This window comes from Hyperolius riggenbachi, chromosome 4, assembly GCF_040937935.1.
Source record: "Hyperolius riggenbachi isolate aHypRig1 chromosome 4, aHypRig1.pri, whole genome shotgun sequence".
Lineage (NCBI taxonomy): Eukaryota > Metazoa > Chordata > Amphibia > Anura > Hyperoliidae > Hyperolius > Hyperolius riggenbachi.
Window position 1 is genome coordinate 402,421,948 of NC_090649.1, and position 20,821 is coordinate 402,442,768.

Genomic DNA, 20,821 nt, shown 5'->3' on the forward strand with positions numbered 1-20,821 from the left:
TTGAAAAAATTACAGCGGAGCTTGGTGCTCACTCTAGTGGGGAGTTATACAAAAAAGGCAACGATCAGCTGGAAAAACATATTAAAAAATATAACAAAGATATAGTCATTACACGCGACAAAAAGATCTTTAATGACCGTCTAGCCTATAAAACGGGACAAGCATATAGATGGGATAACAGACCCATCCCCCCCAAACCACGGGGACAATTACCGAAACCTAAACCAAAACCTAAACCTAAACCAGCTGATCAAGGTGCGGAAGAGTCTGACTCCTCGATAGTGAGTGGCAGCTCAGTTACATCCGAATCTAGTCAGGGATCTGAGTCAAAGGGGAAAAGATACCCTACACGGCTCCAGGATAAGATAAAGAAATCAATTCAAAAGACACAGGCAACATGTGGAGAAAATGCAGCAGCGTCTGGCACAGGCTCTCTGTCTCAGTCGCTTTCATCTTCATCCTCGGTTCCTTTTTTAGAATAAAAGGTGAATCACTAAGTATGTCACCCGGTAATGACAAAGAGACACCCCTAAACAGATCAGATAAATTGCAGGTCATAAACCTCACTGGAGAAAATCTGCCTCAATGTGTAGAACAGTTGCTTAGTAAAGGTTTGGGTTTTTGTCCCATTCAGCAGCTAAATAAATTTGATTTTGTGGTTGACCTGCATCTGTTCTGCAGAAAGTTGTTTCTGCGATCCACGGCCAAAAAGAAGGTTATAGAAACACCTCAAGCTATGACATCACCCTTATGTTTAACTCAGGGTGATAATGAGGCACTTGAAGATTTGAATTTATTACATAAAGAGAGTAGTGGGGGAGCCGGGGATGTTCTGGAACCGACTGGGGCATGGGGTGGCTGCAGGTTTACCACTCCACGCTATATAAATATCAATCAACAATTTAAGAGTAAATCTACACGGTTCCCACCCCTCACAGGGAATGTGGGTATCAAATGCTTTATTCAGGCAGTGGAGAGAGATCTAGCCAGTTTGGAGGTGACCAATGATGGGGGGTCTGAGCTCACTGGTAGTGACTGTGAGGCCTATGACCTGCTACTGACCCGGACGGATTGGACCATCAAACCCTCCGATAAGGGGGGGAATGTGGTGCTGATGACAACTAGTGATTATAGGGACATGTGCCTGGACCTCTTGGGCCAGCGGGGGTGCTATAGGAGGGTCTCGATGTCGGGTCTTGAGTCCTGCCAGCAGAGACTCTTTGCCCTAATTGATGAAGCCAGAATTACGGGAGTTATCGATGAGGAGGTGGCTGCCTATTTGAAAGTTGTGGATCCAATCCTGCCCACTTTCTATGCCCTGCCAAAGGTGCATAAACGCATGCAGAAACCACCTGGGCGCCCCATCGTGTCGAGCAGAGGCTCGCTAACTGAAAAAATAAGTGTCTACATAGATAGGCACCTCCAGCCGCATGTGCAGGGGCTGCCGTCTTTTGTTAAGGACACTACTCACCTTTTGCGTATCCTGGATGACATGAGTGTACCTCTGGGAACCCTGTTGGTATCCCTTGACGTCGAGTCCCTCTATTCTTGCATCCCCCATGGCCCGGGGGTTCAGGCGGTGTCCAACTTCCTGGGGGAGCTGGGGGTGCAGGATGCTGCGCACAATGACTTCATCTTAGTGTTGCTAAATTTTTTGTTGACCAACAACATCTTTGCCTTCGATGGAGATAGATACCTCCAGGTGCAGGGTGCGGCGATGGGGACAACTTGTGCCCCGTCGTACGCAAACCTGTACCTGGGGGACTGGGAGAGATCCCTCTTTGCGAACGACGATTTGTCCGAGTACCTGTGCCACGTGTTATCATGGCACAGGTACATTGACGATATTCTGATTTTCTGGACTGGTACATCTGCACAGATGTCGGATTTTGTTGCATGTTTGAACCAGAATGATCGTAATTTAAGATTTACTTTGGAAGTGCAGCCTGTGACCATTGCCTTTCTAGATATTAGGATATCAGTTGCGGCTAATGGTCGTTTAAACACTACCTTGTACCGTAAGGCTACAGCGAGTAATGCTTTACTCTGCGCCGACAGTTTTCACCCCCCCCCCCCATACTATTAGAGGGATACCGATCGGACAATATCTTAGAGTCAGACGGAATTGCTCCGATGACCAATCGTTTTTACGGAAGGCGAGAGATCTACAAACTAGATTCAAGATGAGGGGGTATGGTGATGGTTGCCTGCGCAGAGCATTTAATCGGGCATGGAATAGCAAGAGGAGTGATCTTCTCCGGCCACGAAGAAGCAGAGATGAGATAGGGAGGGCTGATACCCAGCCTTTACGTTTTCTTACGAGGTATTGTGCGCAGCATCCGCCATTAAGAAACATCCTTGACAGACACTGGTATTTGCTACAGAGCGATCCGGTGGTTGGACCTGTGGTGACAACTCGTCCCGAACTGACTTTCAGGAGAGCGAGATCATTGAAAGATGGATTAGTACGTAGTCATTTCCCTGGTCTGGGTCCCAGGAAACATTGCTCCACCTTGGGTACTTATACATGTGGAGGTTGTGACTATTGTCAATATGTTCGGGTGGGTAAGGCTTTTTGCATACCTGGTGGCAGGAGAGTCTGCTTGTCCCATTTTGGTAATTGTAAGACAACTTTGGTAGTATATATTCTGTTGTGCCATTGTGGCGCGTTCTATATAGGCAAAACAAAGCGAACCCTAAGAGAACGCATGTCAGAACATGTAAAAAGTATTGAGAAGGGTGATGCGGGCTCTCCTGTAGCCAGGCACTTCTCCCTCGAACATGACAATAGCACTAGAGGAGTCAAATTCATGGTTCTGGATCGTATTCATCCAACAATCAGAGGGGGCAATCTAGATAGATTGCTCCTAAGATGTGAATCCCGATGGATCTATAAGTTACAGGCCTTGGAACCACCAGGTCTGAATGAATATATGAGCTATTCCCATTTTCTGCCCACTTGATTGCCTGGGTGTGTTTTGGCGCTACGGGGGGCATTGTTGCTGTCCTTGTGCCTGGTGGGGTTCTCATGGACATTCTTTTTTACAAATGCCCTGGGTTTCAAATCTCCCCACCTATGGATTTGGGTTGGGATTGCTGATAGCCCTATAGTTTTTTCCGAAATTGTTGCTGGGGTAGTATCCCTTTAGTTTCCTCCCTGTTTTAATAACAGGGAGGAACAATATTTTTGAGCGCCAGGAGTGCGGTGTTTTTTGGGCAGTTATTTTTACCACCTATTGTTATTGGGATGTCATAAGGGTTTATATAGTAAACCATAATGTCGTTTATCTATTCTACTGGGATAGGATATTTATGCATGGGGTTTGGGGCCAGTTTTATCACGGACCGGGTTGGATTAATGGTAGGTGGGAAGATCGATTACCTATTCATCATTATTTTTTACATCGAGTTAATCAATTCCTGTTTTCCGTTTTTGCGCGACAGACGCTACCTTTTGGTGGCGTTATTCAGGCGCTTTTGCATCGGTGGGGCTAGCCCTGCCTTCAGCTTCTATCCACCTGCCGCTTGTCCACTGGGTTCCGCTGTGTTGTCTGTCTGGACCCCTCCCCTATGCATCTATGTGCGTGATGACGTGCGGATGTGAGACGTTTGAAGCTGTGATTGGTGTTAGTTAGTTTAAAGGCTGGAGAATATGACGTTGACAGCTACACCCCTTGAGAAAGCCGGAAGCCGGCGAAACGTCGGGGAGAGCTGTCAATCTCCTGCATGGGACGCCACGCCGCCCCAACCTCCGCCATCACCTACGGAGACTCATCCAACGACCTCCATCCACCGGCTCACACGGATACACTGATGGACATTGGTGAACCACCTGGAAGCCGGTGCCACTTTGGGTAAATTGCGGATTGCCTGACATCATTGGGAGATGCTTATACCGGTGGAAAGCCCTCTTCCGGATTGGTGAGACAAGCTGCACACATATGCTATGTAGTTGAACTATGCAGTTGAAGGCATGTATGGAGGCCACAATTGATTTATCATTGTGATACGTTGGAGTTGTCTGCTGCCGGTTGTCGTAAACTGTTGCTGGACACTCTTTGAAGGCTGATGCTGCTTCATGTATCCTGCTTGATACTTTATGTGCTTAACAACATTGCTTTCTGGAAGGAAGAGCGCATAGACTAACCTTTAGCTACTGCATGCTTACTTTCTACCTACTATTTTTTGCCTCACCTGGTGTATCAAGACTGAGACTCCTTTTACAAGCATGTCCACTGTCGCTTATGCTCAGTAGTTGCCGGCGTGTGAATGGTGTGCTAGCGTGTTTGCGGTTGTGCTGTGGCGGGGTGGCCATCCCATGTGTTTTTTATATGTTTTATAATCCTTCTACTGTTTCTACAATCAATAAAATTAGATATATTTTGAGATATTGAGCTTTATGTTTTGTACTGAATCGGGAGTACATGCTCCACCATATGTTTACACGGCCCCCTTTGTGATTATTTCTACGTTCAAATTTGGTTTCCCACATCACTCCACCGTGATTTGAAGTCACTATTAAAGCAAACCTGAAGCGAAAATACACATAGGAGAAATAATTGTATGTACAGCTAAGAAATAGAACACAAGTAGCAAAGGAAACCGTATCATATTGTTTTCCAGTACAGGAAGCCTTACATAAAACGTCAGTTATCTATGCAAAAGAGCTTCTCTGAGCTATTCGACCCACTGGGTCCAATACAGTCCTGTTTTCTGAAGCACTTATGCTGGGTACACACTATGAGATTTTATGGTCGATTTACTGTCAGATCAATTATTTCCAACATGTTCAATTTGCTTTCCGATCAATTTCCGAGCATTTTCCGATCGACAGCTTTGGTTATAGTTTGCATTACCTTTCACCGCAGTACTTTTGAGTGAATTTAAATCACAGAAAGATGCAGTAATGAGGTTAACAATGGTTATCCAAAGCTTCATAACTGTAGATCTAGGTTGGAGCAGATATTGCAATTTGCTACATTTGCATGACTTTGAGTTTAATAAACCTAATTTGCTTTACCTAAAAAACTTTATCTGTGCGACTTTTGAACTTATGATCCTTTTATGCCAGCTCAGACTTTAGAAGTCATGTGAGAACTTCCTAACAGTACTTTGATTAATATTAGGAAAACAATTTCTGTGCCACCTTCAGAAAGAAGATCTATATAGGCTAACGGTCCAGTACGCACGATAAGACTGGGTTCACACTGTAAGGATGAAAAACTGCTCTGTTTAAAATTGAAAAATGATCATTGTGCCATGTTGGACATCAGTTTTTCATTTGTGTTTTCTGTTCCATTTTGCGTCGCCAACTGTCCAATATACCCGTCAGCATCCACTTACTCCGTCCGACCCAGAGAATTCGTGCAGGACCCAAACTTGTGTTCCGCTCCTTGGAACAGACTGAATGGACTAATGGGAACAGCTCCTATTGCTTTGCATAAGATTTGTTCACATCCGTACCGATCCGTTCCATTGTGTGGAGTGTGCAGTATGAACACAGCCTTTGAGTCTGAAAAAGCTGTAATACTTCATATAAACAGGTTTTATCATAGGTGAAATGTACAAACATATCACTGATGATCAATACAATGAGATGTGCCAGATCTAAATTGTACATGACATAGTAACGGACTTGAATGTATGTGTGTGTGTATAAGTTTATTATTATTTTGCTATGTTATAAAAAGTGACTACACCTGAATACTTTCTGGATGCACTGTATACCCGGATGCAGCCTGGCTATCTGAGAAATCCACATTATGGGATGCATGTGGGGAAATGACATTTCTCAACTGAGGATCTGTTTATGATGTATACCATAATTTTAACAGGAAGGTGTGATACGTGCAGGCACATGCAGGGGTTGGTACCAAAACAGCATTTAGTTGGTGGGCAAATTCATTTGAGAGGGTATAAGAATGAGTACTGTGCTGCTTGCTGAGGACCAGTGGTATGGATAATGTACCACACAATATAATTACCATGAACTGCATACATACCATATCTTCCATAGGCACCAAATGTTTGTTCAATGACTTAGTAGGTGTGCCAATATTCTCCAGTGGGGTGCTCGGGCGTGGCATTGAATTAGACATGCCAAGCGAAAGTGTAGTTAATCCTTGGATGAAGATCTTGCCAACCTGCAATAAAATGAATTTACTGTCTCAAAGTGTAATTTCTGCACAACAAACGCGCAGCATTAAAGTAATCACAAGCCGAAGCTTGGGTTCAAAATAAGACATTACCCTGAAGAGAAGGAAGCCTCAGGATCCTATCAGGCTTCCTTTGGTGGTCGGCAGCCCCCCATTGCTAAGTGCGGCTCTACTCCCCATCGAGGCCGCGTAGCTCCTCTTGCTGCATCCTGGCCGCACAGTAGCAGCGCGAGCCCTACCCGCATGCACAGTAGCACGGAGCCCTCGGCTCTGGCTTACTACACATGGGCGGGCTTGCACGGTCACGATGCAGGAAGAGGAGCTGCGTGGCCCGATATGATTAGGGACAATGCCTTGTCACTAATATTCAGGGTGGCCATGCTAAGTGACGAGGGACATCAAAGCAGCGATTGAAGCGTCAATAGGATACTTAGAAGTACCTCATTTTGCACCCAAGCTATGGATACACTTTAAGGCAAGTAACTGACAACTATTGGACTTCAGCTAAAGAGATCTCCAGTTCACAGTTTGCGAACACTTACCTTAACCACTCCAGTGTATAAAACTAAGCTTCCACTGGTTTCAAGTACCACCATGGTGTCAATGCTCTGGTAATATGGAAATTAGAAAGATTAGAAGACAAAAAAACATGGTTTAATGTAACCAGTAAGAAGTTATGGCAAACCACCTGCATAGGAGCAGCATCCTTTGCAGTGATATTCGTGATGGAGCCAAAGATCAGCTGTGACTTATCATTGCTTTCTTCGAACTTCACCATACTGGATATGAAAGATTTAAAAAAAAAAAAAATCTGGTTATACAAAATGTATTCAGACTGTTAACAACATACTCCCCTCTTCTAAATTTCGGACCCCCAAATGTATTAAAATATCCACAACAAAACAACTAATGTGCAATCAATTGCCAAGAAACATTTCCAAAAATGTCAATTTCAATGCAAAAATAACTTTAAACTTTATCTCATGCCTTTAAACCCACGAGAGAGTGAGTCTCGTCTTGGAATTTGTTATACATTTTATTCATCATGTTACTTTTGTCACTGTCATTACCAATTCTGTATTTTGTATATTGATGTATATCATTGTCTGTATGATTTTGTACCCCATGTTTGTTTCTTACTTTGTACAGCGCCACAGAATATGTTGACAATTTTATAAATTAAATACTAATCCCTAGTCAATAACCTATTTTGCATTGGTGTATGTAAGATAAAAACTAGAACAATGTTTGTGAAGATCACCACAATTATTAAAGTGAACCAGGAATGAAAATAATGAACGTATTTACTGCCATATAAGACCCTCCAGAATATAAAACGCACCCAGATTTACAGGGCAAGAATCAGGGAAGAAAAAATATACAGTACACTAAACCTGGTGCACCCATGTTCCAGGAGCGTCTTATATACATGTTCTCCCCCAAATGGTGTTCTCCATGTCTCTCTCCCCCCCCCCCCCCCATGTGTCCTCCTGTCCACGGCTCCCTCTAGTGTTTGGCTTGTATAGATCGCGTCATCAATACAAGCAGTTTACGAGAGTGAGCTGCACAGAGAAGGAGGATGTCTGCAATCCCCACGGGCATGGCGGATTAGGTAAGCAAGCTGCTGCTACTGCCGCTACACACACACACACACACGAGGGGCCAGGAGGCAAGGGGAGGGAGCGGAGGCACGCAGGGGGAGCCAGACCGAGTCACAACCAAATAACACAAGGAAATGGACATACCTATTGAAAAGCGAATCATGTCATATTCTGTTAAAAAGTTAAGTTCAGTAGATCACATAAACAAGGCTTACCGGAGCTGGTGTTGGGACTCTATAAGAAAGCACAGAAACTTCTGTCCACACAGGTCCCTAGTGATGAATACTTTTGTGGCTTGGGAGTTCTTTTCCCTGTGAATGTGAAGACTGGACATGGTTACTCATTCACTGAGCAATTCTTTTCAATATGTTTGAGTAGTCTGCACAGAGTATAATCATAGTTAATCAACTTCTTATTTTAAAGCCGTGGTGGGGTACTATGCCATTACTTTCACAATTTTCACATTTGATGCAGCTTTTTCAGAGAAATTCCCTTTGGAAGTGTCAGTCATGTGACTTAGAGATCTGTGCACAAAGTACAGAGCTGCCGGTGGAGTGGTAGAGTACAAGAAGTGTGCATAGAGATGACCTAAGCGATGTGGTATAGCTGATTTATTAACCAAGCAACAAGCTGGAAATAGGAAGGTTACATATAAAGCTGTACAGCTGAAATATCAGAATCAGATTTATTTCGCCAAGTGTGGCGGATGCCTCACCCAGAATTATTTGTGGTACACACCGGCACTGGACATAGTGCAAATTTACAAACATAATATATTGGATGGTTGTTCCTCTCTTTAGCTGTTTAATATGAATAAGGCACATGAAATGCTGGACCTTTTAGAGAACAAAATATTAATGTATTAATTTGTAATGTGTAGCAGTGTATACCTTATATTGGATACGGTCTCTGTCCACAGGTGGTCAATGCAGAGTTCAGGAACAATGGGCTCAGTTTCTGGGGTGAAGAACTCACTGGACATGCTGTTAGGAGAATGGGAGGCTCCGTACCTCTTTGGGGATGGGGTATAGCTGGAGAAATTAAACCTCTGTACACCTGAAAAGGACTGCACGCCTAGAGCTGGAGAATGGGAGCGGCTGTAAGGAAAACAAAAAGGTTGCTATGCAAAAACATCTATACCAAACCTTTAAATGAGGCTTTAAAGAATACATAAAACTTTGAAGAATATCTAAAACACAATTTTCTTTTGATACATGCATTTGGAATGTAAAGTATACAAAAGTAATGAAATATTTAAAAGAAATGACCAAACCACTCCTCCCGATGCCTAACACCAAACCTACCTCATTTATAAAAAAAAAAAAAAAAAAAAAAACTCCCTTAATGAATCTCATCCTCTCAAAAAATCCCCCTCCCCGATACCCAATTCTAACCAATGTACAAATAGATAGGAGATGATTATATCATGCACATTGGGGAGAGCAACTGGTTTAGCTGAGTCGCTGCAAGCATGACATCGTCATCTCATGTTTCTGAGCTGTGTTTTATTCAACTATATTTTCTCTTGACTGCATTCATTTGGCATACTATAATGTTTTTTGTTTTGTTTATTTTTTTTAGACTGGGCTTTGACCTATTTTGCCTAGCTAAAGATACTCCTTGTGGCGTCAAAATGAAATGTTGGCTTCTTGGTGTTGGTCCAAATAAATACATGTTCACTAATTGGATGTGTTGTTCATACTTCTGATACCGTGTCGCCTCTGACTGTCTGGTTGCACATATGTGATCGTATCTCACTCCATGCTTCACGTGTAGGACAAAGCAAAAAGCAGATGTGAGGCAGGATTGCAAAAAGCTAGTCACAGACTTATGCTGGGGATACACGGTACGTTTCTGTACCGTGTATTGACCAGCTGATCCGGCCAGCTGATAATATTCAGCTGGCCCGATCAAGCCGCTCGACTCCCGCCCGCTCGATCCCTGCCGGCGGACAATGGCAGGGAATCGTGCGCTGATAAAGAAACGCCGGCGGGGACGAGCGGCAATCGATCCTCGCGGGGACGCGGCTGAGGTTAATCCGGCGGCTAATCGGCCGCCGGATCGACCCGTGTATTCCCAGCATTAGAAATTGATAAACAGATCAATTAGATACATTTCTATGTACTCTTTTAGGAGAGAATTTGTGTATGATTAAAGCAATACTGAAGCCACATGGGGAAGAAAAAGGCAGATACTCATCTATGGAAATGAAAGGCTCTGGATCCTATAGAGACGTCCTGGTCCTGTCTCAGTGTCAGCCCTGTTTTCTGTTCAAATTTGCTTCTGAAGACTGGCAGCTCCATACTGAGCATACGTACATGCTCAGTACAGATCCACCTGTCTTCGGAAACACGAGTGCTTTTAATGCCTTCCGAGAATCTTCAAAGGTGCATTCGACCAGTTGGTTGAATACCTGCAACAAGGGTGACAGCGCTGAAACTAGGACACCGAGAGAGGATCGGGAAGGCTCTATAGGATCCAGGGCCTTCCCTCTCCATAGACTAGTATCTGTCTTTTTCCCCCCATGTCGCTTCTGTATCACTTTAACTAATCATCTTAACCATACGTTTGAAATGTAACATACATTGTGGACTACACTCAGCCCAGGGCTCCAGCTTTTAATAGTGCTTTTAACAGTAAAAACAGAGGTTGGTGGAGAACCACAGATTTGTGCACATTTTGTGTGCTTACTATATTTGTACATAGACAAATCATGGAAGCCACCACTGAAAATAACACTGAGTGTTATTATGCGTCATGAAGAGGGAAAAAATGTAAGATGTCCATTAATAAACTGCGACATTACTGAGTTCAGCAAATGTGTAAATAAAAGATAAAACTGTATATGCTGGCCTATAAGACTACTTTTTAACCCTTGAAAATCTTCTGAGAAGTCAGGGATCTTATACGCCGGATTTCATTGAAGCCGGGTGATACGCCCTATCCTGTACCAACTCTCAGATCTCCCTGCTGAGGACTGTAGTGAAGCGGCACAAGCGCACGTGTGAGATCTGAGAGGCAGAGAAGGAGGTAAATATGATACAGAATTGGGCCAGAAGGGTGAAAGAGGCGTTTTATGGGCACAGCGCAATCTATTCTTCCATACCACTCTGATAAGCATGTAGACAAGGAGAGCTGACCAATCCACTTAGTGAGAGGGAGACTTACCAATCCAACCAGTCCATCGCCTATATACTGTTATATACTGGGTACCACATACAGTACAACACCAGTATCAGTTCATACGTAGCACCAGTATATGATGATTTTTTAATTTTTATTTGGTGTGCGTTGGAAGAGGGGTAGTCTTATACAGTGAGTATATCCCAAACTATATTTTGACTGGAAAAGTTGGGGGGGGGGGGGGGGGGGGGGGAGAGACATCTTATACGCCGGAATATACGGTATGTACTAGGAGAAATATGGAGAACAGCATTGCTGACCCACATAAAATACTAGCTACCTGTTAGGGTTAGTCAGTGGGATGCTTATAATTCCAAACTGATGCAGATTTTATGCTTGTGCATGCAGCCTAGAAACTGACCAATCAAATGCAGCATCAGGTGCACTTGATTGGTCCATCCCAAGCTGCATAAAATTAGCTTTTACTCAAGACAATTATCATCTTATTGACCACCATTGTGATCTTCGGGGTTATATAACAGACCTGCGTTATTGATTTGAAACAAGCCTGCAGACAATGAATTAGAGCACAAGATTCTACAATTCTTTTCAAAGCCAGAAAGAAGGGCAGAAAATGAGCATGATGGTCAAGCGACTTACATTTCCTAAAGTTGACCTAAACTCTTGCACAGGACAGAAGGAAAACAGAGAAACGCACCCTGTATGTATTTAGAGTTTAGCCTGTCTGATTCCCCCCTCCCCCCTTTTCATCTGTGACTAATCACAACTGTAAATTGATCTCTCAGCTGCGTCAGCTCAGGAATCTCTGCTGCCTCAGAGCACCTAAGTTATAAGCACAGGATGTTAACCCTATGTCTGCTTCCATGAAAGCAGGAAGAATACACAGTGCAGATTAATTGTAGGATTTGTATCAAATACATGTTTTTCTTCAAAGGTTATTATACTGTTGCTGAGTTCGGAGTCCACTTTAAAAAGAAGAAAGCAATGGCAGCCTACCAAGTTTAGTCAAAGTTTCTTTTCAAACATGATTATGAAAAAAAAACAAAAAACGGGTTCGTTACTCAACAACAAAAGAGAAATACATTATTTGCTTCTGTACCTGAGAGCAGCCATGTTGGAAATAGAAGGAGAATGGGAGCGAGAGTGGATGCTTGGGGAGGACACTGAACGGCTCTGGCCATGGATAGGTGAATAGTTCTGGAAAGGAGAGGCTGTCGGAGAATCTACTTTAGACACACTATGCAGATGAGCCGTCAGAGAGCTGTTTATTGTCCCATGCTGTGGTGTGCCCAACAGATCTGGATATTTCAGCACTGCATTTTGTTCCTGTTCCAACAACACAAATTATTACTCGTTTTGTCAAAAGCAATAAGATTATTTAAATCACAAAAGTATAAACTATTTTATAAGAAATGTAAAAGGTCAAAAACAGCACTGCAACCATTTAGCCCTATGCAGGCCATCCACAGTGCACATTGAATTCAATGTTTTCAATAAACAATAAATCTGATGGGGTGTCCCAAGCAGTTCAACGATTGCATAAAAAGTTACGAATGATTATCTGAAGAAGGAGAATGTTCAATTATATTGCGTTACCACACATGCTCATATCTTTGAAGTATTTAGAGAGAAAAAACAGTGCACAGGGCCGTGACGAGACGCCTTCGGAGTGCTGTAGCCCAAGTTGAATGTCCATGCATGTATCAAAAAGTGAAAGTGGGCACGCACATCCAATGCAAAAAGGTTATTTATTATCACCATTAAAAAAGAACAAAATGGCTACAGTACCACTGACATGAGAGGAGTACAAGTCAGTTAGGGGGTCGACAGCCCTCACGGAATCACTACCCTTTGGATCTTTACCATCCGGTTTGCTGATTTGCTGCTGGGTCCTACAGACAACAATAGTGCTGTCACTTCCTGCCTATATTGAGGCAGTGACGCTCTTTCAAGTTGCCTAGCAACGGGGGCTCCCCTCGCGCTAGGAATGCCCAATAGTAGGCCTGAACGATTTTAGGAAAAAAATTGAATTGAGCGATTTCTGTCTGAAAATGCGATTTTGATTCGATGCACGGTTTCCTTCCAATCAAGCTTTGTTCCCCCTCTTTGCCTAGTTGTTCCCTCCTCTGTCTCTCTTTGTGCCCCCTTTGCCTCTTTATGCCTCCTCTGGGTCTCTCTCTTGCCCCCTTTGTGTCTCTGTGCCTGCTCTTTCTCTCTGTGTCTCTCTGTGCCTCCTCTGTCCCCCAAGCTGCATCAGTTCTGGACATAGCTTCTAATGCACAGAATACTTCCTGTATGTCATGTGACATACAGGAACCCGGAGTTTTGCCAAGCACACTTCTTCAAACTTCCCCCATGTGAAAATGACGTGATCGCGATAATTGCCGCTTTGACGATTCCGAAATTGTGATCTTGGTGATCACGATTTCGATTTATCTTTCAGGCCTACCCAAAAGGCGAAGTACGTTCATCAAGACGTCACATCGGGACCATGCGACCGACCATATACATCTGGCGTGCGTCTCAACACACGGAAGTGGGCTACACGCCGTCTCCTATACGTCTAGATGGCCATATCTAGCCTCATGTGCGTGGCGTGCGTTTCATGGGGCAGAAGTTAGTGGCCCAGCTGCTTGCCTTAGGTCCGTCAGTGTTGCCCCCTGTAAATGTGACTCCTCATAGGCCAACAGCAACCAGCAAAGATCCGGAAGGACAGCTTCCTGCAAACCTGAGCATGATTACAGGGTAATTATCTTAATTGTCAAATGTTAATTGATGATGTCAGTATGCATAAAAGTGGTCTATGTGCAGCTACTCAGATGTCCTGATGATGCGCCACATACTATTGGTGTGAAACAGCTGTCGACCCCCTAACTGACTTGTACTCCTCTCCTGTCAATGGTACTGTAGCCATTTTTTTTTTCTTTTTTAAAGGCAATAATAAATGACCTTTTTGCATTGGATGTGCGTGCCCACTTTCTCTTTTTGATACACACATGCTCATATCTTTGCAAGGTATTTTGTAAAAAATATGAGAAAACGTGTTGAGAGAAAATGTGGGAGAAAAGCTTACTGAATTGGATAAACATACCTTATAACTTGCAAAAAAACAAAACAAAAAAAAAAACAAAAAAAAACCTAGATTCAAAACATCAACAAAATATAAAACAAGTTGTAAAACAATGTCTTATAACACAGAAGTTTATCTGCATTTGTTCCACAGTATTTACAAAAGTTGAGACACCTACTGATTTTTGTTTTTAGAAGAACACGCCTTTTTTTACAAGTATTCCTTTATCGGCATCACAGACTAACAGTTTACAGCTCACAACAGCATACATTAGATTAAAATAAATTAGAATCCCATTATCCTATTTCCAATTCTTGCTGCAACATTTTTAGGATACTGTGCCTTTCTTTTCTACTGAAAAACCATTTACATGGGTCTGCAGGAAGCACCTCATGAAAGTCAAATAATTCAGAGTTTATACAGGATTATGCAAATTCTATATGCAAATATATGAAAAATGGACCCGCCAAATTCCTTCTTGGCAGGATTCAAACCTGCTTACATAATTTGCATAATCCTGCATGAGGCTGGGTGCACACATACAGAAATGCTAGCGTTGCGTAAAACGCTGCGTTTTATGCAGCAATGTTAATCAATGGGACGCAGAAAAAGATGCGGAGACCTGTGATTTTCAGTATGTGTTTCGCGAACGCTGGTTTTGTTGCATATTATGCAGGATAGCTGCCAAAGCGCACATAATGAAAGTCTATGGTGACGCATATGCATAGCGTTTTATATGCTTTTTTTAGTTTTTCAATGATGATGTATTTCCGCTTCCTGTTTACTTCCTGGTTATATTACATATAACGCATGAAAAGCAGACTGCAAACGCATCAAAACGCACCTGTGATGCACAGATGCGAAACGCAAAACGCATGAAAAACGCATTACAAAAAAACTCACGCACCTTCAAAAAAACGCTGCTTTTCATGCCATGTCATAAGTGAACCCAGCCTGAACTGGAAATACTTTGAATCTCATTGACCATCCCTGGCAGACATCAACCAACTCTACACTATTTCACTTAGCTGTCAGACCACAGTCTTCTCCAGCGTGAGGAGAATTCTTGTATTATTAGTTCAAAACATCTTCAAAATGTGAGTTTGATAAATCCTCTAGTGTGTTGGTGTAACCTTATCTTTTGAATTAGACTCTGGTCTTTTAGTTCTGCACCATATTCCCTCAGTGCCAATCAATGTGGCAAACCATCAGGGCTCGTTCACACTAGCGGCTTTCACAAAACGCTTGTTCAATGAATCTCTATGAGAAGGTTCATATCAGCGTGGTGCATGCGCTGTCCGTTCAGCAAAGCGGTGCCTGGACCATTTTTGGTTTTTTTTTTTGCTATAATGGAAGGTATTGGAAGATCGCTAAAGGCCCACAAAAGCGCTTTATGCGACGATTGCGTTTCCCTTTTTGTTAGAATGCATACATTGTATTTATGCTTTTCCGGGTCAAAGAGTTCACTTCCTGACTTGCATCAGGGAGTGAATTACAAAACTGCTCGGAACAAATCGCTTAGAAAAGCACTTTTACCAGAAACGCTGCATGCTGCTGAGCGCTGGGAGGGAAAAAAGCACAGCAAATCGCTTGCTTCCAGTGAGATTCCAGCCAGTATTTAAAGTGAACCCAAGGTGAAAATAAACTAATGAGAAACAACTGTATTTATCCTCCTACTCCTAAAAATGACTTTTTCTTTTTAAGATATCCCATGATCTTATTATATATTTAAACATTTACAAACTAAATTTAGGCTTCTTTCACAGTGGGACGTTGCATTTTGATGCGACATTAAAGTTGCAACACAAACGTACAACGCAACGCCCACAAAAAGTCGCACCGCAACTTAAAGAGAATCTGTACTGTAAAATTCTTACAATAAAAATCATACCATTCTATTCATTATGTTCTCCTTGGCCCCTCTTTGCTGTTTCTGCCACTCCCTTCTGAGATCCTGGCTTGTAATTGCCAGTTTTAGGCAGTGTTTACAAACAAAAAACATGGCTGCTAACCAGCATGTGACAGGCTCAGAGAAGCTCAGTCTGACTCATACAGAGCCTGCAGGGGGCGTGGAGAGGGTGTGCATAACTTCTATCCTATCACAGCAGAGCAGCACATTCGTGCCTGACCTGACACAGCCGGCAAAGGAAAGAAAATTAGATTATATAACAGAGATAATACAGCCACTGTGCAACTAGGAAAGGTTGCAGTAACACAGACCACATTAGAACAGGTTTAGGAACTTATAGGATAGAAGAAATAAGGTTGAAAATTTTGTTACAGAGTCTCTTTAATGCCCCGTTATCATTGCATACAATAGGCATACAGGCAATGAAAAGTATGCTTCCAAGTCATTACTGAGCATGTGCCAACAGTCTAACACAGCTAATAACGTGTATAACGCACAACGTGTATAACGCACAGCATGTAGCACTTTCTAATAATGCTACACGTTACACACAAACGAGACGTGTGCACTGTGAATATCGCACAGACTTAGCATTGCTGTGCGTTAGTCAGCGTTGAAACATTTTAGAACGTGCGACTTTAACGTCGTACTGTGAAAGAGGCCTTAATGTTTTGTTGCCTCTGTTTAGTGCTAGCCTAAGAATTGGCAGCCTAAGCAGTTAAATGCTTTTCTGCACACTTGCAGAATAGCATTTGACCGAGAAGCCGCGGGATGCCCAGCAGTCGCCCGAGTGAACCAGCCCTTAGATTACAGTATACTGAAGAGAGAATTATTGCTGGTTTACTCAGATTTGTGGCTCTACATTTTACAATTTTCTGCTGTTATTTCATGTAACCTAATTTTCTATATGGAAAAGGTTATCAGATTTATTCTTCTTGTTTTTTAACATACAGTATGTGTTTATTGCCCACAAATCAGTTTGCCATGGAATTGTATCTGCAGTTGTTTAGGTGTGATGGAAAGTAGGCTGCAGCAAGGCAAAACCCACTGGCCATTTTGGTCTTCTTACCTCTGACTTGACTTTGCGAAGAGCCCAGACAGTATGTGACCCCTGAACAGTATCATAGGTCATCACAATGGAAGGGTCAGTATTGGTGAAGACAATCCTCAGGGTGTGATCCGATACATACTGTAACCGAGAGCTGCCAAAAATGCCTGCAAAAGTAAGGAGTAAAGTGAACTAATGGAAGCAAACAAGAATATGGAGGAGATTCTCAGATCAGCCAGAAGAGTCCTTACAAGTACTAATAATTCATTCTTTCGCATGTGATGAGAACTCACCTCCTGATCTGCACACTAGAGGCGTGATTTCATCTAATGGATGCAGCATGCTGAACATAGTTGGCAAGGGTTCCCTGGGATAAAAATAAGACATTATAGAGAATCACTACAGAAAAAAAGTGTTTTATGTAACTACTAAGCGTTTATGAAAATGAATTTTCAGTGTATGCAATGGACCAAAGGCACTGTGGATGCATGTTACACCCCCCCCCCCCCCCCCCCGTAAGGTCATGCTGTGCCAAATATACACACGCTCTAGACCACCAGGGAAGCTATATCAGAGGTGAAGCCCTAGATTACAATGGTAGCCACATGTGGGAGGGAGGGGTAAAGCACTAAACACCAGGGAATTGCATAGGGGAGGGAGGGGGGGGGCATCTGGGAACTTTATAAGGGAGGGAGGTGGCCAGTAGACATTGAGGTTGGCCCGCGACTTGATCTCCGTGTACAGTTTCGGCCCACTTTATATTTGAGTTTGACACCCCTGGTTTAAGTAGATGTTTCTCACTTGCTATTCCAGTGATCGCCAGGGTTCACAGCATAGGACAGAAAGTAAGGCCCCAAATGGGGTCAAAAACAACAACCTGACAGAGTATGACAGAATGCGCAATATACTGAAATAATACTTACCTAGGTGGGGCTGTGTGGCACTTCAGGTGAGTGGCTGTGGCGCTCAAATAATAGGCCATATTTTGTGGGCCAAACATTCGCAACCTAAAAGAGATTTGAGGTACAGGAAAATCTATAGGTAAGAGAGCTTAAATAAATTCAATGAAACTACTAGTAGTGTCTATACATGCCTGCAAAGCAACACAGATTTGCTTGTACTGTACTTCTAAATCCTTTAGAGGAGTGTTAGAAAATATGTAAGTACAAAACAAATAGTATTTTGCAGGTTATCATACTTGGGGCTTCCTCCAGTCCCCTTCATGCTGATCACTCCCTCAAAGTCCTTTAAGGGCACCTGGAACCTCCGCTAGCTTCCCATGTAATTCCACCAGTCTGGGAGTACGGTGCATGCACGGCCCAGCCGCGTGCCCCATCGTGCTTCCTTTGCCGGGTGGATTCTACGTCTGCAGGCACACAACGCTCCTGGCAACCGGAGAGCGCGAGCAGCTGTAATGCACCTTGTCTGACTTGCGGGTTTACCAGGCTGCCTAGTGAAGGATCGAGGCGGCCAGGGAGGATGGCGAGGGAGCAACCAGCCTGAAAGGGGCTGGAGGAAGCCACAGGTATGTATATTTTTTTTATTATTCATCTCAGGTACACTTTAACACTGGGCACAATATTATCGGCTCAAAAATTTTCTTGAAATTTTCAGATAATTCTGTATAAAGTGTGTTTCCTGCAGGGCTGTGAAGTCGGAGTCGGGGAAAATGCACTGACTCCTAATGAATTTAAACTGTAATTAAAATAGAGCATATGATACAATGTTCTATTTCTCAGATAATACGGTAGTCATCATAAATAATTTATACATACAGTAATAGCTGTGCTTAGTCCACAAAAATGAAGTAAACCAATCAAAATTAATGACTTGTGCTGCTTCAATAAAGCAGTCCCCGTATTTTTAAAGTCAAATATACACATCTGATTGTGACTGTATATATGATGTGTACACAGAAATCTCTTATATAAACTAAATAACGTCTATGCTGCAAGTATGAAGCCTGATGTGTAGCCGTGTCACTAATAGAGATGGTCAATGAGATGGAAATCATTCTGCATTGATTCTGATTTATGCAAATGTAAATGTACGCACTCTCTTTGCTCAAGAAATCAAATAATTTAATATGTTAAAATTTGGTTTAGTGACTACGAATTAAATGGTACCTGAGAAGGATGAAAAGAAAAGCTTTATACATACCTGGGGATTCTTCCAGCCCCCTTCAGGCTAATCAGTCCCTCGCTGTCCACCTCCACCACCTCGATCTTCTGCTAGGGGTCCTGGTAATTCAGCCAGTCAGCGCAGTCCGGCTGCATGCCGCTTCCACAGCCAGGAGCATTCTGCACCTGCACAATAGTGCTCCACAGGTGTAGTACGCTCCCGGCGGCGGAGTGTGTGCATGCGCACTACGCCAGACTGGCTCAAGTACCTGGGCTCATAGCAGAAGATCCAGGTGGCGGAGGAGGACCGCGAGGGACTTATTAGCCTGAAGGGGGCTGGAGGAAGCCCCAGGTATGTATAAAACTTTAATTTTATCTGTCTCAGGTTTACTTTGTTACACAGTAGTACTATACTCTACATATGCACCCTCCACAGAGCTGCAGGGAATCCACTGAGAATGTTGTGCACATTGAACACAGAGGTGTTGTCTATCACCCATAAACCTGGATCAGATTTTGCATGAAGAATGTGTAATAGAGGAAGAATCTCCTTATTCCCCTGCAGAGTACTTGCACATCACTCTTACATATACCCACAGTTACATTGCCTAGGGCCTGATAGATGTTCTTTGTTCCGGCATGTACCTTTTACAAGTACTCTTACCAAGGACGAGTTTTAGTCTATGACTAAAGGGAATAAATATGGCAATCTCCATATCCTTCTCACTTCAGTTGTCTTTTAAAATTCCTAAGTGTTGGCAGTTAAGAGACGAATTTCATGTTACATGCTTTCAATCAACAAGATTGTAATATGCAAATTAGAGGAGTCGGAGTCGAGGAGTCTGAGTCGTAGGAATCGTAAACTGAGGAGTCAGAGTCGGTGGATTTTTGTACCGACTCCACAGCCCTGGTTTCCTGTCACACATTCATTTTATATATTCCTCAGTTTGTGAATCACCATACCATAGATTCTTGAATAACTGAAGTCCTACTTACCTGAAAAGGCAATGGTGCTATGTAATCCTTCCCTTCTGTGTTATGTACATTAATGCAGGAGCTCTGCAGGATACAGATGCACTTCTCCACTATATCTTGGCCTGAGAGCAATATATAAGAAGATATGGCAATAAAACATTCTTGCCGTTTATTAAGCCATGTACAGGTCCCATAACCATTCCCTGCTTTACCTCCTTATCTCCATAGACTTTACATGTATAAAAGCAGATTTTAGCCTCATGACAGTCATATATTTCCAACGTAACTGCCTTTTAGTATGTAGGGCACCTGAAAGAGGTCAACTGTCAAACCTCTAATACGGTGGTTCCAGGCCTATATGACGTGACAGGTTATTGAGTTGTGGCAGCACAAGTTATGAGTCACCTCTTGCCACTCATGATCACACTACAAGCATGCTGTACAGCACCCTGCCGCTAAACTACTTTCTGTCCTATGAAAGAAGGTCAAGGAAGAGGCAACCCACTGTGAGCACAATGAGGGAAGTCTAAGTCTAAACGTGGCCATACACTGGCCCGATTCGCGGCCGTTTCGACAGCAAATTAGATCCTGGGATCGAATCTGCTGCCAATCGTTCGCGCTAAACGTACCCGCCGATCCGTTTTCCTCCCAAAATCGGATCGGTCCGTCGATCGCGCCGTGCGGGAAATTACCCTCGATCGCCCGCGGGTATGGTGCGCGTCGCTAGCGGCGGCCGATCCGATCAGGTATACATTACCTGAGGCTGGCTCCCGGGCGTCTTCTCCGCGCTGCACCGCTC

The 20,821-nt window shown here is 43.2% G+C and overlaps 1 protein-coding gene across 2 annotated transcripts in view; it reads right to left on the reverse strand.

Annotated features, from left to right (window-relative positions):
• The window catches only part of ANAPC1 (anaphase promoting complex subunit 1), a 160,915-nt gene that overhangs the window by 126,392 nt on the left and 13,702 nt on the right, over window positions 1–20,821 (reverse strand). The window contains exons 5-14 of one of the 2 annotated variants that reach the window (XM_068232285.1): window positions 20,044–20,144; window positions 17,858–17,934; window positions 17,221–17,300; window positions 16,949–17,094; window positions 12,000–12,226; window positions 8,647–8,853; window positions 7,972–8,067; window positions 6,844–6,934; window positions 6,698–6,763; window positions 6,003–6,143 (exon numbers count right to left, since the gene is read on the reverse strand). In XM_068232285.1, coding sequence (XP_068088386.1) covers window positions 6,003–6,143; window positions 6,698–6,763; window positions 6,844–6,934; window positions 7,972–8,067; window positions 8,647–8,853; window positions 12,000–12,226; window positions 16,949–17,094; window positions 17,221–17,300; window positions 17,858–17,934; window positions 20,044–20,144 — 1,232 coding nt within the window. Of the gene's footprint in view, window positions 1–6,002; window positions 6,144–6,697; window positions 6,764–6,843; window positions 6,935–7,971; window positions 8,068–8,646; window positions 8,854–11,999; window positions 12,227–16,948; window positions 17,095–17,220; window positions 17,301–17,857; window positions 17,935–20,043; window positions 20,145–20,821 lie in introns of those variants that run through there. The other variant, XM_068232284.1, reaches the window with a different exon arrangement.